Raw genomic sequence first — 22075 nt, forward strand, 5'->3', positions numbered from 1 at the left:
TTGATCTCTACTTTCTACGGTTGCGAAAATGACCATTCGTACGGGAATGCCAAAAATCGTCCGGCTGGACGCCAAAGATCCCAAGACAACCACCGAGCGTGTCGTCGAGATTGTCGAACGAGACGGAGGAGTCATCATCAATTCCCTTTTCCCCAAAGAACACACTGATAGAATTCGGGCGGAGTTGAAACAGGTATTTGATGCCGACATACCAGATCCATCCGGATTCTTTCCAAAGACAACCCGACGCGCTACAGGGTTGATTGGAATTTCAGATGCATGTGTTGAATATGCCACCAATAAGTTGTGGATTGATGTCTGTAACGCAATTCTCACAAGTACTTTTCAAGGTTGGCATGGAGAGTCACTTGAGAGATGGACAACCAAGCCGATTATTTCATCAACTGTTGGCTTCCAAATTCACCCAGGATCGCGCGCTCAGGATCTACACAGGGATGACAGGTAATGCTCCCAAGAGCTGGGATCATCTTCTCACATGTCATACTAACCGATTGACATTGTAGCGATTACCATGCAACGGGCGATGAGCATATCATGATGGGCTGCCTTCTAGCGACTACAAAGTCCACATATGAAAACGGCGCAACACTGGTTATACCTGGATCTCATAAGTGGGGTCCAGAACGTGTACCCAAAAAGGAAGAAGCAGTACCGGTTGAGCTAGATGTCGGGGATGTGCTGATATTTACTGGTAACGTTTATCATGGGGGAGGCGCAAACAAGTCTATGTATGTTATATTGTCTATTCATCTGGAGAACACACTCTGATAACTTATCTTGGGCAGTGATCAAATTCGAGAGGTCATCGGGATGTTCATGGTGAAGGGAATGTACAGACCAGCAGAGAACCAGATGCTTGCAGTGCCACCCGAGAAGGCGAAGAGATATACACCCCAGGTTCAGAGATTGCTCGGTTATGGAATCAGTGCTCCTAGTGTGGGATTTCACAAATATCAGGATCCCATGCGCGTTCTGTTTGGTGTTGAGGACGAAGAGACAGTAGACATGTGATTAGCGATTATATTGGCCATGGAGATGACTACCACCGCACTGTCTTGGTTGATAGCTTGTATATATGTGTTTTTACTGTCAGAAAGCATTGAGATTAACCTACTATAAATCTTTTCCAGGTTAGGGCAGTGCATTACTATTCTCTAGTTATGATGTACAGAATAGCCAGAAAACCCTATTTTCCAACAACATTCGAATATACATGAATTTTTGTTAAGCAGGACGATTCTAGCCCTTGCCATATCAGTTGTCATTACTTTTTGGAAATTCCAGATTCTTTGGGATCTGGTTGCCGGAACTAACCTCCCCATCTCACATGATGGAACGCATTATCTTCGTTTCCCCGCTCGGTAACCAACATCTTCCGCCAAGCTAACCTCACTTGACTCAATGCTGCCATAGCCAGATAATTAGCTGATGGCACACTATGACAGCCCTGGTAGAGGTATGTAATTTCAAACTACAAACGTCAAATCTCTGAGCTATGAGTGGTGGCACACAGCTAGCTTGTCCTTGTTATGGTCTTCCCTACGCGCAAAGTGCGCTGACTTTGCAGGGAAACAGACTGCCAAAAATGCAAATTGAGACGTATAAAATGCGATAGAAGCTTGCCAACATGTCTCAAATGTGCGAGTCGATCACTTGAGTGTCCCGGATACGTCCGGACGATCAGGTTCGTCATGGGAGCATCCCGGAAACCCCAGAAGGAACCAGAGCCTATTACGAAGAGACACCTTTCTTATGGCATCCATGGATCTAGAGGGCAGAATTTGGCCTTGCTGGACTATCAAGAGGACTTTGCTTCAGACTGTCGCCCACTAATAACGAAATCTGAGCTTCTTCATCATTTCACCAATGTTATAGCTGCGGATCTTGTTTGGATAGACGATCAACAAAACCCATGGCGACAATACATTTGTCCGCTTGCATCGCAGTCTCCCGGTGTTCTCTATGCTGCACTTGCTGTTGCAGCCGCCAATTTGTATTTCAAATTCGACTTCAACAGCCCACACAAAGCGTTGAGCCTAGACCTCATGAATGAATACCGCCAGAAAACGGTCGAATGCCTGACACCATATTTGGCTTTTGCCAATTGCAATGATGGTCGTACAGACAGCAGGACGAGTTCGCAGACATTTCAAAAGGCACTTGCAACCGCACTGCTCCTTTGGCATCTCGAGATGTACTTTCCATCAGATTCACTATGGCGACTACATTTGCGCACGGCACAAGCCCTGATATATCACTACCAGAAAAGCTCAACGCTACTTCTAGGGTCAGATAGATGTGGAGATTTTCTTATATCGGAATTCTACTGCGCCACTATCTGGCCTCGGCTGACGCTGAATGTTGAAATCGACGATATGACGCTAAATATTCCGATGGTTGATGGAACGAATGCTTTCGTTGGTTTTGTTCAGTTGATGCACCAAATCATCATGAAATACCGGGACCGCGGTGGGAGTGATACTATACCTGCTGAAAATGCAATGGATCTTACAGAGTTAGAGTCACACGCCACAAAGGCCAGAGAAACGGTGCTTGCAGTGGAGGATATAGCCAAGATCAATCTGCATAATGGGGCTTCGTGCGATATAGCCCATGTGGTGGATGCGTGGTACTATGCCATTCTGCTGTTTGGCTATCGGGCTATTGGACGGTTGAATGCATCACACCCAGCGTTACAAAGAGCTCGCGATTGTCTGTTTGAATCGCTATTATCCTTTTCCAGTCCTCTATCCTTCGCTCAGAACCAACCGTGGCCGTTGTTTATCGCTGGAACCGAGTGTGTGGATAATAAAAAAATGCAGCTATGGATTGAATCACGTCTGCTCAGTCTCATCAACTTTGACTGTCCTTTAGACCGTCCGCGGATGCTGCATTTCCTCAAAGAGTGGTGGGCTCAACCAAGTTCAACATCTGACCAGAAAGCCTGCTGGATGGCTTTCAGAACAGCACCGGCGAATTTTGTCAAGGAGTTCGTTATTTGGTGACATTTTATTGATTTGTCAACCTTCATAGGAATTAATTTTTGTTCCATTATCCTACCTTATTTGAAGTGGTTGACTTTTGTTTCATATGAGCCTTGTTTTTTGCGCTAAAGCTTGATCGAGAATCTACCTCGCACCCTTTCCATGGAAACTTCCGAAGCACGGACAAAGTAACGATGACCCTCTAAGATAAGTTCCCTCTCTAAGCTCTCTTAACCGGCCCCCACCCCCCTCTTTTTTTTTTTTTTTTTTTCTTTCCAATTAAGAACCGTCATCCACGACCGACCAGATCAAAGCGAGGCGGTGTGAAGCGGCAGTTCTTCCCTTACCCATCGACTGTTCAGCTTTCACCTCCAGCAAACAACACAGTATATGTCTTCAGAGAAATGAATGAAAGACCTACACTGGGACTTCAGTCTCCAGCCACACCGATCTACATCTTACGCGGACACACAGCTCCAATTCACGCTCTCCACATCTTCAACCACAATCTCCGCCTGATATCTGGAGACGCCGATGGCTGGATCGTGGTCTGGGACCTCGTCACCAAACGAGCTGTGACGGTATGGAAGGCTCATTCCGGTGCTGTGCTCGAAGTCAAGGGTTTTACTCTTGGTGGAAATGTTTCAGAGATCTATACGTGAGGATACATCTTTGCCTCCTCTGTTACCTATATCACTTACTGATTTCATGCCTACCAGACACGGCCGAGACCACAAGCTATGTGTGTGGAAGATCCGTGCAGAGGATGAGTCGTTCCTTGACAAGACTCTCCCGGTCGATAGAGCTGATTCCTCTGAGTCGGGCGAGACTCAGCGCCAGCCGTGGCTACTGCATTCTCTGCCTGTAAACGCGCTGAATTTCTGTGCGTTTGACATGACATTCCTGCATACAGACTGCAGTCCTGAAGAGAAATCTGGCAGTGATAATAGATGCGCCACACTTTTTGCAGTCCCCAACGCTCTTGACTCCGGTGGAGTCGATATCTTCCATCTTCCTTCCGAACGCCGTCTCAGCACCATCCGCTCAGATCCCTCAACGAAGACAGGGATGGTGATGGCTGTTCATCTTTTTGTCTCTCCATCTGGGGACCTTTACCTTGCATCCGCCTACGAAGATGGACATGTCATGTCATTTCTTCATCGCGGACCGCTCAAGTCCACCATTAATCTGGAAGGCAACGCAAGCAGCGACGCCTGGAAATGGGAGAAGATATACGCTTGTCGCCCGCACACACAACCCGTCCTCTCTATCGACGGATCTCCCTCTCAAGACTATTTCCTGTCTTCTTCCGCTGATGCATTGATCGTTAAACATCCGGTCCTTCGGTCTGAGTCGGGCGGGTATATTCCCACACCCAGATATGTGGAAGACTCGCCTCTGAAGATCGTCAATACGAAGCACTCTGGGCAGCAGGGTCTGCGCATTCGGTCTGATGGAATGGTCTTCGCGACGGCTGGCTGGGATAGTAGGGTTCGAGTTTACTCTGGGAAGACGATAAAGGAGCTCGCTGTGCTGAAGTGGCATAAGGATGGGTGTTATGCGGTGGCGTTTGGGAAAACTGATAATATCACGGAGTCTTCGACACATGGCGCGCCTGGAAAAGATGCAGAAGATACCGGCACCGGTTCAGAATATGCAGAAATGGCTGGCGAGAAACCGGAACGCTCGCTTGCAACGGTGCAGAACCAACGGAATATGAAAGTGCAGCAGACACACTGGCTAGCGGCTGGATCTAAGGATGGAAAGATTTCATTATGGGATATCTACTGAAGATGCGAATGTTAATGCTCTTGAGCTGCCGTGATTCATCGCCAACGAAATTATATGCAATGGTCAAAGATGCAGAAAGGTCCAAAATCAAGCCAAGTTGAACTCGCTCGCCCCAGCCATCTGCTCCCTCATCTTGGCCCTCATCTTCCTTGCGGCATCGTTCGGGGTGGTCGTGGACGGCCCATCGTCGTCCCCACCGGCCTTCCGCTTGTTTCCTGGGACTCCTCTCCGCTCCGCCCTGAAATCTTTCTTCGTGTCTTCCTTTCCAGGCCGTAGGCCAGGCACATTAATCTTGCCCGGCCGGTCACGCAAGGCGAAGCTCTTGGCCAGGTGTCCCAGGTGAAGTTCCTTAATGTTGAACATGGTGCGTTCTGCCGCAACGTGAGTTGCATAGGCCCGGATATGAGACTGGAAGGCCCGCCGCCCCATCTCAAGGTACTTCGGGTTCTCCAGCGCCCAGCGCTCCACGTCCAGTTGCCAATCCGTGGCTTTCTCCTCCCAGTTCCTGTTGTCGGACTTGTTGTTGCTGCCGAATCCGCGCTTTAGGATCTCCGTGGCGTCAGTGTGAGTCAGCGCTTTCCCGCCGTCGCGATAGCTGCGTTTGAGGATGTCCACGTAGTTCTCTTCACTGCCCGGCAGCAGGAAGATCTGGGCGCGGCCGTCTCGGCCTAGACGTGCTGTACGTCCAATTCGGTGGAGGTGATCGTCAGAGCTGAAGGCGGGGTCGTACTCGATGACCAGGTCGACGTTGGGCAAGTCCAGGCCTCGGGCGGCGACATCAGTGCAAATGAGCACCGAGGTCTCATTACTGTTCGCGAATGATTTGAGGGTGGCAGTTCGTACTTGCTGGGGCAGCGAGCCATGCAGTCTGTGCAAAATGACGGAGTTCGATGGGTTGGAGAAGGCCGTGGCGTGAGCAATGGTGCCATGGGGCGATAGTTCGAGGTTCTTGTCTTCGTTATCCTCTTCCTCGTTGTCGCTATTCTTCTCTTGGTTTGCTGCCTTCCTTGTAAATACCTCGAAATGGAAATCCACCGAGTCGGCACAAGACACAAAGACAATTGCCTTCATCACGGAACCCTTCCGGATGAACGTTCTCTTCAAGTAGGCCGTCAATGAGACCAATCGTAACTTTGCTGCCACAATTGCATAAGACTGCTTCAGCTGTGCCGGGACGAGGAAAGCATCCTCTTCGCTTCTTTTTGCCGTGGTTTCCCCATCCTCGTCCTCTGGGTCGGCTTTGATGTGTACCGCATCCTTCAAACTGATCTCGCCGAGCCGCTGAACGTTCATCTTCAACGTCGCCGAACACAGAATCGTTGTCCTGCGCGTCGGTACCCCGGGAACACGACTGGGCCGTTGTCTGGCATCCAGCTTCCTGACAATGCCCTGTAGCTCCTCCTCAAAGCCGAGATCCATCAAGCGATCTCCCTCATCCAGGACCAGCCACCGAACATTACTGACATCCAGAACCTGTGTATTATCCAGATGATCCACCAAACGTCCTGGAGTAGCCACGAGGATATTCAAGCCTTTTCTCAGCCGTGCCTTTTCCGACTTCTTTTTCTCGCCTCCGATCACCGTCCCCGCTACCAACCAGTGCGCACACCGGAGCAGATTTTCCAGCACCACAGAGATCTGCTTGCAGAGTTCCCGTGTCGGGGCCAGGATAATTGCAAATAAGCCGCTGTCACGGTGTACGCCGTTTTGGGTATTGTGGTCATTTGCCGCTTTCGAGAGAGCCATAATTCGTTGCACCAGAGGCAACAAATAGGCCAATGTCTTGCCGGAACCAGTTTCCGCTTGAATAAAGGCATCACTTTCCTCCTTCAACAACTGCGTAATCGAGCTCTTTTGAATTGCGGTCGGTGCCTTCAGCTCCAGCTTCGTGAGCAGATGCGCGGCGAGATTCGGTGATAGACCCAGGTTCGTAAAAGTGTCCAGCCCATCAATCAGCGGTGCGTTGGTCGGCTTAGCCTCCTCCGCTTCCTCCTCCGGCTGTGGCTGTTCTGCATTCTGACGCTCCGGGTTGAAGGAGAACAGGGACGACACGATCTGGCGGGGCTTTTGTTGCCGTTGCTGCTGCGGTCGGGACCGTTCAGCCTCGTTTAAGTCAAGATCAAAAGCGCCGGCTGTCTTTTGGCGCTTGGCAGGTCGCGATGAAGGGACCTGAATGTGGTTCGGGTTTTTTGAGGCTGCGTTGCGGGCACTTGCAACGCCGCCGCCTTCTTTGGGCAGGTGTTGCGAGCGCTTCTTTGCGCTTAAACGGTCTCGCCACGTCCCTCCCTTGAACTTGGCTTCGGGCTTTATGACGTTGTCGCCAATGGCAAAGTTCAGGAGCATTCCATCGTCTGCCATGGCTGCTGTTAGGTGGAGGTTGTAGAAGGTTTGGTGGTCGAGACTTTTTTTCTTATCTTTTTTTTTTCTGCCAGGCGGTAAGCGTTCTCCGTCTTACGACCGAGCCCTACTTGCGTGTTTTGCGGCGCGACAGATTGGATATTATATTTTACACTCTATAGAATCATTATTTCAAAGACCATGCTGATCAGACTCGGGGTGGCAAGATGAGGTTGTCGATCAGACGCACCGGCACCTTGCCATCGCCCAGTCCGCAATCTTCGCCCGGCTTGGACTCCTCCAAAGGCGCCATTTTGAAAGCACCACTCAGGACCGCTCCTTTGCTGGGATCAACGACTTCCAACTCATCTAGAGTCTCAGGGTCGGCCAAGGAGATATAGTCGGCCTCAAAAAGCGCTCGTTCCGTTGGCGAAAGAGATTGCTGTTCGGCAACAACTCGGTTTGTAATGGCCTTAGCCGCTCCCAAAATATCTGCGCGTGCGGTCTTGCCTGTCTTATAGGCTTCCTCTGCCGCACTCAGTGCCCGGTAAAGGGTCAGCCCGACCGATCGCCTCCGGTCACCCAAGTAGACATTCCGCGAGCTCATCGCTAGCCCGTCTGCTGCGCGTGCAGTTGGAACTATTCGCACCTCAGTGCCAAGGAGAAAATCCTGAACCATGCGCTTGATAATGACAGTCTGCTGCACATCCTTCTGTCCGAAATAAACACGATCTGGAGTCATGGCGCTGAAAAGCTTCATGCAGACGGTTGCGACGCCGCGGAAGAAGACAGGACGAGAGGAGCCTTCTAGTTTCTTCGAAAGAGGCGTAATGGTCACAAAGGAGCCTTCGCCGTCGATTTCGGACGAGGGCGGTAGTGTAGGGTACATGATCTTGGAGGTTGGCGCGAAGACGCCTGTAATCCGCCCGGGGGCTTCTTGCTTCACGTCTGCCAATTCCTTATTAAGTCCTTCCAATTTCTCAATGTCGCTATCCCACGTGCGAGGATAGCTGGACAGATCTTCGTTGACCCCGAATTGGGTGGGGTTGACATAGATGCTCACAAAGACATCTGTATTTTCGCGTGCCGCTTGTCGGATCAAAGAGATATGACCTTCATGCAGAGCGCCCATCGTGGGCACTAGGCCCACTGTGCGGTCATTCTGCAGGAGTTGGCGGCGTAATTGGCGGATCGGGGAGACATCGCGGAAGACCGGGAAGGACGATGGTTGCCGAAGGGAGTGGGAGGCGTCTGCCAACAGGGACGAGGCCGCAGCTGTTGAACGGAAGAAATCAGTCGGGCATCATCCACAAGTGCGTTGGTCGAGGCATACTTGAGAAGGACCGGATCCAGCGAGACATTTGATGGCTCCGGGTGGTGTGGGGAAAGAAGAGAGAGTTTGGGCCGCGCAGATGATCATCGTTGGGAGGCAAGGGCCACGTGATCGCTGCTTCCCTCGGCAACTCTGAGGAGTGTCATTCGGTGTTTTTGTTGGGGAAACAGCTACCATTTATTTATGGGTGGATCTTGTCTCATATCCCCATCCATCAGAATGGCCCACTGCCTTTACTCCAGACCCTGAAGCTCTTCCCATCTTTACACCACCACCACCACCACCACCACTCACAATGCCGGATCCCAAGTCGGCCATCGCCGACGACCATTCGGCTCCCGACCTGGAGATCGTCGGCGACAAACTGACGATTCACCCCTCCGGCTTCACAGGTGGTCCCGGCACGCAAGACGACCAGATTACCGAACGCAACCTGGTGCGCCATATGGCGCGCTTTCGTGCAAACCCCTTTGACTTCCTGCGCGAAGTGAGCCTGTATATGTCCGGTACCGGCTGGCGTGCGTACGACGATGTTATCGGACAGCCCGTGTTCTATTCGGGATTCACTGACAGAATGAAGTCTTTGATTCTCGACAGCCCGCTGCTGAAGAACAAGGTCACCGAGTTGGCAAGCACTCGCCTCGCGGTGGAGGAGAAGGAAGGGTTATTGGCAATCCACGAGGGCAACTTGCCGCCCGAGGAGAAGCGCGCTCGCCGCAAGAATGAACTTGAAGGCAATCTCAAGCAGGTGGTGGACCGAATGATGGACAACATGATCTGCAAGATGGAAAGCAAGAGGTTCATTCGTGGCGCGTACTACATGTGCACTCAGCTCTTGACCCGTGCCTACCACCAAGGAATCCATGTCTCCAGCGAGGAAGTTCTCCGTCTGAGATCGGTCGCCGAAGCGGCTGCACAGAAGAAACAATCGATTGTCTTTTTGCCCTGTCACAAATCTCATGTCGACTATGTCTCTCTCCAGCTCGTCTGCTATCGGCTAGGCATCGGTTTGCCCGTGGTCGTGGCTGGTGATAATCTGAATATCCCACTGTTAGGACCATTCCTGCAGCATGCAGGCGCCATGTGGATCCGCCGAAGCTTTGGGAACGATCCTCTTTACAACACGGTTGTGCAAGCCTATATCGACACGCTTCTGCAGCAAGGGTTCAACTTTGAATGCTTCATCGAAGGGGGCCGTTCCAGAACCGGCAAACTTCTTTCTCCGAAATTCGGAATCCTCAGTTTCATTCTGGACAGTTTGTTATCGGGGCGGGTTGAGGATACGATTATCTGTCCTGTGAGCACTCAATATGACAAGGTCATTGAGACTGAGTATGCCACCCTTATTGATTAGTCTGTTGGCCTGGAGACTGACGAACATTTCAGATCGTACATCAGTGAACTTCTTGGACAGCCGAAGCAAAAGGAGAATTTGTCCGATCTCCTCTCGTCATCCTCGGTCCTATCATTGAAGTTGGGCCGCGTGGATGTCCGTTTCCACGCGCCATGGAGTCTAAGGGAGTTCCTCACACAACAACTTACCCGGCTGGACATCCCGAGCACGAAAGTCAACCAGAAACTTTCTTATAATGACCGGGGTCGAATCCTGAGAACCCTGGGATACCGGGTGCTGTCCGAGATCAACGATGTGTCCGTGATGATGCCAACAGCCCTTGTGGGGACGGTTCTTCTGACGTTGCGCGGGCGTGGAGTTGGTAAGGGCGAGCTGGTCCGGCGGTTGGACTGGCTCTGCGATCGTGTGCGCGCCAAAGGCGGCAGAGTGGCCCACTTCTACCGCTCGCCAACAGAGATGGTGGTTGACCGCGCATTGGATGTGATGGGGCCGAAGCTCGTGGGCGAGGTTGCTGGCCTGGTTGAACCCACATACTATGCGGTCGACCGTTTCCAACTTTCCTTCTATCGCAATATGCTGATCCACCTCTTTATCACCGAAGCGTTGGTATCTGCTGCTATGTATACAAAGATTAAGCAGGGTGGTGGGCCAACTAACCAACGAATCACGTACGAAGCTCTAAGAAACCAGGTTTCTTTCCTTTCACAGGTATGTACCCGTGCGCAGAAAATTTCAGCGTAAACTAATAGACTCGCAGCTTTTCCGTGGCGAATTCATCTTCCCGCCGGATGGCTTGGCCACCAATTTTGAGAATACCCTGCGGGTCCTTGAGAAGGATGATGTGATCAAGATCACCCGGGACAACTCAGGAACGCCAACCTACGTCGAATTAAGTGACAAGGAACGATCCTGTGGACGCGAGAACTATGATTTCTACTGTTTCTTGATCTGGCCATTTATAGAGGCTTCCTGGCTCGGCGCAGTCTCTCTCCTAGGACTCACACCGCCCCTTGATGGACCAAATGACGCATGGCTCGATATGAAGAAGACCCAAGACAGTGCGCAGCATGTAAGTCCTCTCTCTTTCATAGACAACTGTGACTTTACTGACATTTCGTCTGCAGCTGGGCAAAACCCTCTACCATCAAGGAGACCTGTCATACTTCGAAGCAGTCAATAAGGAGACGCTCAAGAACTCCTACCAACGATTTGAAGAGGAAGGCATCATCCTTGTCTCCAGGAGCAAAGAATCGCGTGCAGGGCCTTCTTTGAGACTTGCTCCCGAATGGACCCCGGAGCGAGACCCAAGCACTGGCAAAGTGCTAGATCGTGGGCGTCTGTGGGACTTTACGGAGCTGATCGCGCAGTCCCGTCGTGAGGGAAAAAACCGTCGAGACGGAGCGACCGTCTCCTCCCGTGTCCTGACCATGTCCGACCTCGTCGGACGACAGCTCTTCACCGGCGCCGCTGCTCCTGCCCCTGGCGATGTATCCTCACGGCAGATGCGCCGCAAGGCAATTGCGACTGATTCCAAGCTCTAACTGTGTTCGTTGGGCCATATGAAAAAACCTATACACGATTTCCTCTGGGCGGTGGCTGTTTCTGAGTCTTTGTTTACGCGTTGCACGGGGGCAGTGATCGCTTGAAGGTGATTCTGCTTCATCCCTAATACCCTTTCTATTGTTTTTAAATGGCGCCAACTGTACATACATCTATCTCCACTGCTACTTCAACAGGTTACAGAGCGGTACAACCGAATAACTATATACAACTTCATGGATTATATACCTATCTCTCAACTATCATGGACATACATGCTCAACATCCCTGTCCCACAGTGACAGACTTGGACCGTGTTCCATCCCCCACACCACCCACAGCCTCAACAACTATAGACTGACCACTAGACAACCCATCAACCCAGATGGAGGTCTCGAATCCATTCTTCAACGCAGACTGCACGACCTTGGACCCCGAATGGACGTTCCAGGAATGCACATCCGTCGCCCCATTCCAGCTCACATACACCGCAGTCTTTCCGCTATGCTCCAACGGACACGCCACAGCATCCGGCTTGGTCGTCGGACGTCCAACCCAGGGGTAGCGGTAGGTGCGATAAGTTTGCATGGTGTTGTCATAACCAAAACGCGCGCGCATGACAATCGCACCCTCGGCATCATACTCTTCGATCTTGGGGGTGGCGCCGTGGTCCTGCAGAGTGTGTCCGTTGCCCAGACGCTGGTAGCTGCCCTGGGAGTTCGCGTACACGGGCTCTGCAGCATCCCACATCCGGCTTTTCAGCGATGCCACCTTTGAGCCTGTTAGTTCTAAGTCTAGCACCAGCCCCGTCGTCAAGGATGTGTGGGCTGTGAACTCAGTGTTGTCGTTGTTGTGTAGGCTCATGGTGATCCGCTCGGGGCTCTGCGACTCGAAGCGCGGGTCGTGCTGGTAGCAGAAGCTTGTGCCTAGGCCCAGCGTGAAGTCGCCGCCAGTTCTTCCCTAAGGTGTCTTTGTTAAAAGAAAACTACGCGAAAGACATAGGTTAGGCTTGTTGACTTACATGAAGATGCCAGATGAGAGTGCCATTAGGAGCAATGAGCATGATGCTACACATGTACCGCGACGAGACAAGGTAATCGTCGCCGTACTTGTGGATGGAGTTCAGATGCGGATACCCGAACGGATCAGTCAAACTATGCCCCTGTCCTTCTAGCGGAGCATACACATTGCTAAGAGGCAGCTCTTTAACGTGCTCGTGGGCACTCCACCGGAAAAGAATCTCGTTGGTCTTGATATCAATCTCATACACCAGACCATCTTGTATCCAGCCGTCCTTGGGACCGCCAATGGCGCTCAAGTCCGCGCGGGTGACGTTGACGGCTGTTACGAGAATAGTGCCGTCGTCGGTAAACTGACTCTCGTGGAGATCGATACACGACTCAAACTGCATCGGCTCGAAGACGGTCACGAAGTTCTGGGACTTGCAGTCTAGAGTGACCCGGTGGATCTCGCGGTAGGAGGTGTCTAGGATGCTAATTGCGCCGAATCCGAAGCCTAAGCCAGCGAACCCAGACCAGTATACCATCACGGGCTCGCCGTCTAGCATCTGCGGCTGCAGAGCAGAGTAGTTTCCTTCCGCACCTCGCCACACGAGCTGGCCATCGTCCGCGTACATAGCCGGATATCCCGTGCTACGGGAGATGTCCTCGGGTGTCAGAAACAGGTAACCGGGCTCGGTCTGGCCCATCTTGGTAACATTCATGAACGGCGCCTGAACCGGCGAGCTCTTGAACGTCTGCAGTGGCCACAGCGAACTAGCGTCAGCCGGCGCTGCACCAAACTGCGCTGTGCCAACGCTGAAGCAGCTCGCGAATAGCGCAAGCGCTTGAGGCAAGCGGGCCAAAGTTGACCGGCTCATCATGGTGAAAATACAGAGAAAGATGGCGTGGTCTCTTAGCTCCTGTGGTTCTTCCTTCCCCCAGCCTGGATCGGGCCCAATTTATGTATTTGTTTTCTTGTTGCCATCGGGTCATTGACTTTTCACTACCCCATTTTCGTGGGGGGAGGTGGACCTCAATTGCTCTCCACATTCCGAATACTGGATTGAAGGCGTAGGAAGTGAATCACTCCCTCGGCAATCGTGATGCTTCTCATGTCCCGATACGAGGAGCTTTCTCAAATAGCTCTCCAGTTGCGGAACGCGCCCGACTATTGTCCCCACAATCGGTGTGGGGTTTCAGGGCATCCCTGGGCAGTAGTAGGGGGTGAATCAGTCAGCTTTGGTGTTCAATAGACGAATACTCTTGTTTTCATAAGACTTGTGTTTATCTAATTCTTCATTCCTGATCCTCTGGGTAGCAGATTGCTCCTATACATGTATGGCCGTTTCTGGTTGAAACGGTGTGGCTCCGCATATCATATCTTGCGAGCGGAAGGGGGCAATATTTTGCAGAGTAATTAGTTTTTGCAGCTCAAAGCCAGTGGAGTTGGTGATCTTCATTGAATGGCCTCAGAAGAGTGCTGGATTGGATCCGTCGGCAAATCAACAGCTCGTTAACCGACGAGCAATTAGCTAGTGGATATGATGTCACGGACGACACACCTCGTCCAAGGTGTATATCGGCCAATTGAGCACGGAATTCGAACCAATACTGCGGAATTGAAGGCATTCCCCTGTTACTTTTCGCGTGAGGTTTAGTTTTCCACAGTATCTTGCGGACAGTCATCATTATTATTGGGGAGGAAGTTCCTTCCCCTCAGAGGTCAGTGTGGGGAAAGATCCATGACCAGGCTCGTGTGGAGAAATCCCTTGTCGTCCCAGTCCCCTATGGGGTCAATGCTCTGGCAGCCTATCACACACGCCGGATTTGCGAACGTCCCTTCGCAAGGGCCTCGAGCTAAGAGCACGGAAGACGCCGAAAATTATTTGACTTCGCTGGGCTGGGCTATCGCCATGAGTTTGAAGTATCCACTCCCGAAAAGTCATGCGACTCCCTATAGGATGTTTGATGCGTAGCTATCTCTGGGTTAGGAATAGTCTATCATTTCGATAATTCGGCTGTGCTATCGGCATTTCGCAGTTCGGGGTGCCTAGGCATTGGCAAGAATGGGCGCGGTCTAGAAATGAGTGACAAGGCAATAAACATGAATCTCCTCGCGCGGCGATAATTCGCCGCAGCTTATCAAGAGAGTGGCATCTATCGATCAGCCCTCTGCCGAACGTTTGGGTGCTAATGGTATCGAGGAATCTAGGATCCCAGCCTGACTGTCCACAAAGGGCAAATACCGTAAGGTACCATGTATGGCGATAGAACTTGGCCCCTCAAAGTATAACGGCCAAAGCAATTATCCTGTAGAGATTCTCTCCGTTTGATTATTCCGCGCAGTTGCAATTGGGAATGCGGAAAACGACCGCTTGGGCCTGATCACCGATCGAGATCTGGCTTCAGTAGAAGCGATAAACTTTGGACATTCTGGTCGATCGGAAGGGAGGAAGGATAGTTGTTACCTAATAAGTATTATCGAATCAAGAGTTGCAACTAGCGGAGTTTATTTGCTTCCTCGCAGACAAGAGTCATTAGGAATTCACAGTCCATTCTCCCAGCCCAATTCTTTATTCCTGATCGCTGTTCTCTTCATCACCGTCATTCGAATCACTTGGATCCCAATCCTCATCACTTTGCCCTTCATTCTGCTCATCACTCTCCTCATCCATCTCCTCTTCACTGGAATATGGATCACTGATCCCAATTCGAGCCTCCCACAGTGCCAGCGCTTCCTCGGCAGGGGTATCGAGAGATATATTCATCCTTTGCAACTCATAAGCTGAGAGACTCTCCATGCCCAAGTTCCGCAGCGGAGGAGTCTGCCAGTTTACCTGCAGTTTCGGGTTGGGCCCCGGAAAAGTGTCTAGGGCTTCTCGACTTGGTCGCCAACTCACCGTTGCAACATAGTAGTCGAGTTGACCAGGCCGGACTTCGTCTCGAACCCAGCGCTGTCTTCCCAACACGGAAGAGCCTGTCCATCGGGAGACAGAGATGGTGGATTTATCCGCAACCATCAGACAGTCATCTGCTCGCTTGAAATACCACTTCTCTGCTGCTTCATTCGCAATGTAGTCCACCTCTGCTTTACGGTGCTCAATGCTTTCGATCTCCATATTGAAGTTTTTCACGCTCTCCGGTAAGATCAAGTCTCGATTCCATGCTCCGGCTATATGCAAAGGCTCGTTTCTTTCCCAGAACCAGGTATCGGTGTATCGGATGGTGATCGTGACGGTCTTCGGGTTGAAGTTCTGCATTTTGAAAATTCCCTGGAAGCGCGATTCTTCAAGACACCATAGCTGAGCGAAGATGCGAATCCGTCCGCCCTGCACTTCGCCATGCCGTTGATGAATCAGGTCAAGCCACTGTTGCATTTCCCCGACTGTGATCACTCGGCTTTGTGAACGATTGCGGCTCGCCATGAAGAACGCATGTTCCGAGCAGAGGAAGGGCATGAACCACGCCTCCATGTAAATTCTTCTACACGTCCGAAGCAGTTCAGTCCATGTTCGGTGTCGAGTCTCGTACCCCGGCCGAGTGCAATAGCCCTCTTGGTCGATTGGTTGAGTGCTGTCGGGGGCAGCTGTCAGGACGTAGGCGAAAATATCATAGCGGATCTCTGCAGGAAGGGTGGAAAATAGAGGACACTGTTTCTGCTCGTCGTATGTGACGAAGGTTGCCGGGGAGGGATTTGGCTCAACCATTTTAGCGTCGTGACGGAGAACACATATTATTTTCTCTCTCTCTCTCTAAGAGATAGATGGGCAGTTTTTATATACACGTTGCTTGAGTCATGCCCGCCTCCAGTTGAGGTAATGCTGCCTGGTCGGGAGCCTGTTTGGGTAATGAGGGGCTAAGTTCAGTGAGGCTCAAAGTCTCCTGTTGCCTGAGGTGTCGGCGTTCACCGCTCTCACCCATGGATAGATGGATGGATGCTGGCTTTTCGCCGGGTCTCCAGACGGTGGTCAAATCTGGGGCTGGCAGACGGGCGAATATGGTTGGACAAGTCATATCGTTACCTGCGTCTTCTTATCATGAGCCATATCTCGCTTATCAGAGGTGCCAAGAACAGGGTCAATGAAAGACGTCGCCGCTCTCGATGGAGCAACTACCGCCTTCCACGGTGTAGGATCCATGTACGCAAAAAGTTGGCGGAAGTGTGTTCCATCTCCGCGTCCGCTTTACGGCCTGCTCTGCGAGTGCACGAGGCGAAAATAGTTGGCCTTGATCGAGCGCCGATAATGGATGGACAGATAGGAGACCATAGCGTACTGCACGATCTCTGCAGGTCCTATGGTGGATGTAATACGGGCTGACAAGCGTTGGACCCTTTGCCCAACGTTTCCAACAATCATGCGGAGGGGGCCAAAAGGCCGATGCTGCCGATCGGGTTGAAGACTCTTTTTAGGGTAGGGGATGTCTCAGGGTGGGTTGACTGGTTATCATTGTTCTACTGGTGTATTCTTTTTGCCACCCGTTCGTCGATCGCTTTCCGTGTCCCTGTTTGAGGTTGGTTGTATCGCCAGGTTGCCTCCGAGAATATACTTGCGGCGCCAAGACTGGAGCTGACGTACTCCTGGCGCACGCTCAGGCAGGGATGACGACTTCCCTCGGGAACCTGCGCGCCAACCCTGTCGGAGAATGTATGGAGATGACGAGTGCGCAGGGGACAACAACATTGTGAGAGCCACGGAGGGCATTCCACCAGAATCATGTAGAATGGATGACAAGATAGAGAAGAGAAAAACCCACAACAGACGAGCCTCGACCGTCACAGTTTGTGGGGAGTCGAAGGCGCCACCAATAATAATTCTCGGCCCGCAATTCCAGTCCAGGGCACTATGCATACGTCAAGATCGCAACGGCCATGTGGTGGAGGCTTCGCAGTAAAGCCCGTCGTACGTGTTAAAGAGTGTATATCCTGACACGGTGGATGCCTGCCCTCCACGAATCGTGAATGCAGGAAGAACGAAAGGCTTTCAAGGCGAAACAACACGAGGCCCTAAAAATACCCACCGGTGGTTCCGTACGGTTACACCGGACGCGCCTTTCCCGATGCAGCCCCTGAGGCAATAATAACGGGCGGTCGCCTCCCCGTCCCGTACGGTAAAGCCCAAGAGATGATCACTCCTTATCTGCCGCATTCTTCTCTTCTTCCTTCACTTCCTTTCCAACTGTCGTTCGTTTATCCTTCTCACTCCTCGCCCTTTTTTGCTCTTTCCTCCCTTTCGACTCTCCTCGACAACCCTCCAGGGACCGATTCGCGCTCCCTCTCTGCCGTTCGCTGCCCGCAATCAAGTTCCGCCTTGTCATGCTCATCAGGTAGTGCGCGAATCTAGTCCAAATGGGCAAATGTACGTATCGAGGAGCCTCTTACCGGTCCAATCGGACAGAATTGCTGACTTCTTCTCGCGTGCCAGGGCGTTATGGCGTGGTCCTGGACGCAGGCTCGTCTGTATGTCGCCTCCCACATCAGCTCCTCGCCTCTTCGTCGCATTGGCCACCATCTAACCTTGACTTGTGCAGGGGACTCGTGTACACGTATATCGCTGGTTACGGAACCCGGTTGCGCGCCTGGGCGCGGATCCCAACGAGTTGAAGTCGTTGCCGGAGATCAAGACGAAGGATCATTGGACAAAGAAGATCCATCCCGGTGAGTACTGGCCGACCCGCCTCGCCAATGCCGCTGTTGGATAAGCTCTGACCTCAAATCCAGGTGTTTCCTCGTTTGCTGATAGACCGGAACTGGTTGGGCCGGAACATCTGGCCGATCTGCTCGAACATGCCAAGAGTATCATCCCCGAAAAGGACGCGAGAGACACCCCAATTTTCCTTCTGGCCACTGCGGGCATGCGATTGCTGGGAGATTTGGAGAGACAGCTGCTTTTGGACCAGATCTGCTCATATGCGCGTGCAAACACGGACTTCTTGCTCCCGGACTGTGGCATCCATATCCAGGTGATTCCAGGTGTGACAGAGGGATTATATGGATGGATTGCAACGAATTATTTGTTGGGAAGTTTTGACTCTACTCAAGATCACGATCATGGAAAAGGCCACCATACCTACGGTTTTCTAGATATGGGTGGCGCTTCCGCTCAGATCGCCTTTGCCCCGAACGCCACAGAGACGGAGAAGCACGCGGAGGATCTCAAGTTATTGCGACTGCGGAATATCGACGGGTCATTTCAGGAACATCGCGTTTTTGTCACCTCGTGGCTGGAATTTGGCGTTAACGAAGCCCGACGGCGATACGTGGAAGCTTTGCAGACTGCCAGCGGTGGCATGGGTATCACCGAACTTCCTGATCCTTGTCTGCCTCGGGGGTTGAGGACTACTCCTGGCGGACAGGATGTATTGGTATCTGCGGGCGACACATTGGTAGGCACAGGTCGGTTCGACGAGTGCCTGCGCAAGACATTCCCCTTGCTAGACAAGGATGCTCCGTGTCCAGATCAGCCATGTCTTCTTCACGGTGTTCACACACCGGCCATCGACTTTGACGTCAATCATTTCGTTGGAATTAGCGAGTTCTGGCACACCACCCATGAAATCTTCGAGATGGGTTACAAAGACAAGGCATATGACTTCAACACCTATCAAGAGCGTGTTCAAACATTCTGTTCGCAAGACTGGACTTCCATTGAAAACGGACTTCAGGATCATAAATGGGGCCAGTCAGTTGACCGTCAAAAAGCTTACGAGGTCTGCTTCAAGGCTTCATGGATCATCAACATGCTGCATGATGGCATTGGAGTGCCTCGTGTTGGACTGGAGGATACCTCTGGCACCCTTCACAATGGTACCAAGGAAGTGCTTGCGCACGGAAAGGAGAAGGGCTACCTGGATGCTTTCCAGGCGGTCAACAAGATCGACTCGACCGAAGTGAGCTGGACCTTGGGCAAAATCGTCTTGTATGCATCATCTCAGGTGACTGCAGAAGTCGAGGATGCGCTCCCGGTTGGCTTTGGCAGCAACGTCCCGGGAATTCCTGCGGACTTCCAGTATCCTAGTGTTCAACTTCTTCCGGATTCCGAGGGCTTCCATAGCGAGCATTGGCATGATGCTTTGTTCGACGGCGATTCACCGCGCAGGGTCCCGGGATTCTTGCTGTTCTTGTTCATCGTTTTGTTGGTCAGCTTCTTCCTGTGCGGAAGGGGGCGTCGCCTGCGGATTTATCACCGCGTCAACACCTTCTTCCGTTGCGGACGACCCTCTCATCCTAATTACCCCAAGAAGCGAAAGCCACTTGGCCTAAGACTGCCTTTCCTCAACCGTGGTCCCTCGTACGAGCGTGTTCTCGAAGAGGGTGCTCAGCAATTTGACCTGAGCGTGACCGACTCCGATGGAAGCGATCTGGATGGCCGCCCCTCTGACGCCGAGTCCACCACCTTCCGGGCTCTCAAACACACAACAAGCTGGGGTAGTAACCCTGCTACACCAGGCTTGAAATACACTTTTGATAACAACTCATCGGGCACGATTGGGTTAGGGATTAGCGGCGGGGCCCCCGGTATCGCCATAGACCGGGCAGGGTTGGTGGTGCGGACTGAGAGTCGCGACAACTTGGCTCCCATCGCACTTGGGCCCACTACGAACGGGCGCCGGTCGAGAGCAGGCAGTCCGACAAGATCCCACCACCACAAATCCCCCTCCATGTCGCCCTTGGCCGATGAATGATGCCTTGATGCACCACCGAATTAATGTTAATGTGCCACAGCATGCGCATGGTATTTGCATATACTAGAGGAGTTACGGGCTTGTTCTGTTTTCTGTTTTGAGCCGATCCAATTTCGGCTGGGTGTTCTTGTTTCTTTTAATGCTGGGATGAAACGACCCGGGGCGTTCTATGCCGGGGCCGGCTTTTGCTTCCCTTGACTTCCCTTCTTGGTACAATATTTCAACGTCTTGTGCTCTGGAGTACTTTTGGTTTTCGTTAGCTTCCTGGTTTCTTCCCGGTGCTCTCGATCTGATCCCGATGGCTTACGTGTTGTAATGGGAGTGTACCTTTGGACCTGAATGTGTCCAATGAATAGAATATGATTGTTCTGAGTGTCTCTACTTGTATACTTCGTGGACAGATCGTAAATAAAGAATTCTCGAGATCGAGCCGAGTATCGGCAGTTGCAGGGTGCTAAAACGTATGGTCCCATGTACTTTCTCTACATAAAAGCTAGCCGAATTTGTTCCATGACAATTCTAAGCAGACTTTTCTGTTGAAGGAATATACTATCATCGAGCAGACGGTACACAAGTGCGAAAGACTGCGGTTTTCCCATTAAAAGCCACACTGTATCTGGGTATTGTTTCCTTCCAGTCAATCACCCCAACTTATACTTCAGATGATCACGTGCCATAAACCACCACACCGCCCGGCAGAAACGGCGGAGTTTTGAGCCCTGCGATGCTGCAACGCCAGACACATCCACTTTCTCTCTCCGCCAGCTTTTCGGTTTGCCATGATCTAGAGTCCCGTTATTACACTCGCATATCTATGCTTTCGCTATAAGATCAGCCGCCGGCTCCAATTTTCCCCTAAGCCCTTGACTGCAAACCCACCGCCGCGATGCGCTTGACCGTCGAGCTCATCCAGAATTCCCTCTCATATATCAACCCGCTCAAAGACCGCGAGTTGGATCTTCGAGGTGCGTATCAGAAATCAGTCACAAGTCCTGAAAAGAACGGGTGCTACGCTTTGAGAAAGAGCTTGATTGACAGCGGTTTTTTGCGTTTCGCGATATAGGACACAAGATCCCCGCCATTGAGAATTTGGGTATTGCCAAGGTGAGTTTGCTTTTGCAGATATACAGGATATGCGTTCAATTCGGGGGATACATGGCTGATCATTCACTCTCGCAGGAACAAGATGCGATTGATTTAACAGACAACGACCTCTCCTCCCTCGGGAATTTCCCGTTCTTTCCTCGCCTTCACACCCTCCTCCTTGCTCGAAACCGGATCAACCATATACAGCCCTCTCTAGCATCCTCGGTGCCCAACCTGTCGACTTTGGTCCTGACCGCGAATAACATGTCCGAGTTGGCGGATCTCGATCCCCTACAAAATCTGCAACGGCTGACGCATTTGGTTCTGGTGGAAAACCCGGTCACACGGAAGGAGGTTAGTTTTGGCACTTTTATTGCTATTTGTCCCAGGATCGGAGCTAACTCGACATGTCCAGAACTACCGCTACTGGGTGATATGGCGGGTGCCCAGCGTCCGTTTCCTAGACTATCAGAAAGTCAAAGACGCAGAACGGGCCAAAGCAAAGGAACTTTTTGGCACTGCTGAGGAACCATCTGCTCTGGCAGCTAAGATCATGGGTGTCAAGTCTCGTACTTTCGATGTCACAAGCGTTACGCCCGCTGATCGCGCCACGGGTGATAAAGCTATCCGCGTGAAATTGACGGACAAGGAGCGAAAGCATGTCGAGAAAATGATCCGTGAGGCCAAGAGCTTGCAAGAGATCACGCGGCTGGAAAAGGAGCTTAACGAGGGGCGGATACCTGGCGGCGCACTCGGCACAAATGAAGATATGGATGGGGATGAGCGGATGCAGATGTGAGTTGTTGTGTCATCATGCTGTGATCCTCTGGACATACCCTATTGTCTAATTTTCCGTTTCTCGTCTGGGCTTGGCTTTCGTCACGGGGTTATATGCGTATCATTTGAGGGCTTTCTTTTCTCCTTTTCATCTCTTATTCTGTGGTGT

The 22075-nt window shown here is 51.7% G+C and overlaps 10 protein-coding genes across 10 annotated transcripts; 6 read left to right on the forward strand and 4 right to left on the reverse strand.

Annotated features, from left to right (window-relative positions):
- Nucleotides 1–28: 28 nt before the first annotated feature.
- Nucleotides 29–1032, forward strand: N7474_001066 (phytanoyl-CoA dioxygenase family protein; the record flags this gene model as incomplete). The annotated part of the gene is made up of 3 exons (XM_057192481.1): nucleotides 29–462; nucleotides 525–749; nucleotides 807–1032. The coding sequence occupies 3 exons, from the start codon at nucleotides 29–31 to the stop codon at nucleotides 1030–1032; spliced, it is 885 nt and encodes a 294-aa protein (XP_057057434.1).
- Nucleotides 1033–1712: 680 nt separating this feature from the next.
- N7474_001067 (uncharacterized protein) lies at nucleotides 1713–3026 on the forward strand (the record flags this gene model as incomplete). The annotated part of the gene is made up of 1 exon (XM_057192482.1): nucleotides 1713–3026. The coding sequence occupies one exon, from the start codon at nucleotides 1713–1715 to the stop codon at nucleotides 3024–3026; it is 1314 nt and encodes a 437-aa protein (XP_057057435.1).
- Nucleotides 3027–3409: 383 nt separating this feature from the next.
- Nucleotides 3410–4796, forward strand: N7474_001068 (WD40 repeat domain-containing protein; the record flags this gene model as incomplete). The annotated part of the gene is made up of 2 exons (XM_057192483.1): nucleotides 3410–3663; nucleotides 3725–4796. 2 exons carry the CDS (start codon nucleotides 3410–3412, stop codon nucleotides 4794–4796), a joined length of 1326 nt encoding a protein of 441 aa, XP_057057436.1.
- An 87-nt stretch (nucleotides 4797–4883) lies between these two features.
- On the reverse strand, nucleotides 4884–7154 carry dbp7 (putative ATP-dependent RNA helicase; the record flags this gene model as incomplete). The annotated part of the gene is made up of 1 exon (XM_057192484.1): nucleotides 4884–7154. The coding sequence occupies one exon, from the start codon at nucleotides 7152–7154 to the stop codon at nucleotides 4884–4886; it is 2271 nt and encodes a 756-aa protein (XP_057057437.1).
- A 187-nt stretch (nucleotides 7155–7341) lies between these two features.
- On the reverse strand, nucleotides 7342–8494 carry N7474_001070 (pantoate--beta-alanine ligase PAN6; the record flags this gene model as incomplete). Its single annotated transcript, XM_057192485.1, has 2 exons — nucleotides 7342–8408; nucleotides 8467–8494. 2 exons carry the CDS (start codon nucleotides 8492–8494, stop codon nucleotides 7342–7344), a joined length of 1095 nt encoding a protein of 364 aa, XP_057057438.1.
- Nucleotides 8495–8761: 267 nt separating this feature from the next.
- Nucleotides 8762–11361, forward strand: N7474_001071 (lysophospholipid acyltransferase family protein; the record flags this gene model as incomplete). The annotated part of the gene is made up of 4 exons (XM_057192486.1): nucleotides 8762–9798; nucleotides 9853–10528; nucleotides 10578–10889; nucleotides 10945–11361. The coding sequence occupies 4 exons, from the start codon at nucleotides 8762–8764 to the stop codon at nucleotides 11359–11361; spliced, it is 2442 nt and encodes an 813-aa protein (XP_057057439.1).
- Nucleotides 11362–11638: 277 nt separating this feature from the next.
- N7474_001072 (arylsulfotransferase family protein) lies at nucleotides 11639–13241 on the reverse strand (the record flags this gene model as incomplete). Its single annotated transcript, XM_057192487.1, has 2 exons — nucleotides 11639–12319; nucleotides 12381–13241. 2 exons carry the CDS (start codon nucleotides 13239–13241, stop codon nucleotides 11639–11641), a joined length of 1542 nt encoding a protein of 513 aa, XP_057057440.1.
- Nucleotides 13242–14933: 1692 nt separating this feature from the next.
- N7474_001073 (uncharacterized protein) lies at nucleotides 14934–16067 on the reverse strand (the record flags this gene model as incomplete). Its single annotated transcript, XM_057192488.1, has 1 exon — nucleotides 14934–16067. The coding sequence occupies one exon, from the start codon at nucleotides 16065–16067 to the stop codon at nucleotides 14934–14936; it is 1134 nt and encodes a 377-aa protein (XP_057057441.1).
- A 1640-nt stretch (nucleotides 16068–17707) lies between these two features.
- N7474_001074 (putative nucleoside diphosphatase (Ynd1)) lies at nucleotides 17708–20043 on the forward strand (the record flags this gene model as incomplete). The annotated part of the gene is made up of 4 exons (XM_057192489.1): nucleotides 17708–17717; nucleotides 17784–17818; nucleotides 17890–18016; nucleotides 18080–20043. 4 exons carry the CDS (start codon nucleotides 17708–17710, stop codon nucleotides 20041–20043), a joined length of 2136 nt encoding a protein of 711 aa, XP_057057442.1.
- Nucleotides 20044–20929: 886 nt separating this feature from the next.
- Nucleotides 20930–21928, forward strand: lea1 (U2 snRNP complex subunit LEA1; the record flags this gene model as incomplete). Its single annotated transcript, XM_057192490.1, has 4 exons — nucleotides 20930–21008; nucleotides 21107–21147; nucleotides 21223–21483; nucleotides 21545–21928. The coding sequence occupies 4 exons, from the start codon at nucleotides 20930–20932 to the stop codon at nucleotides 21926–21928; spliced, it is 765 nt and encodes a 254-aa protein (XP_057057443.1).
- Nucleotides 21929–22075: the final 147 nt, after the last annotated feature.

Source organism: Penicillium riverlandense, assembly GCF_028828495.1.
Source record: "Penicillium riverlandense strain IBT 135883 chromosome Unknown utg000001l_segment0_segment0, whole genome shotgun sequence".
Lineage (NCBI taxonomy): Eukaryota > Fungi > Ascomycota > Eurotiomycetes > Eurotiales > Aspergillaceae > Penicillium > Penicillium riverlandense.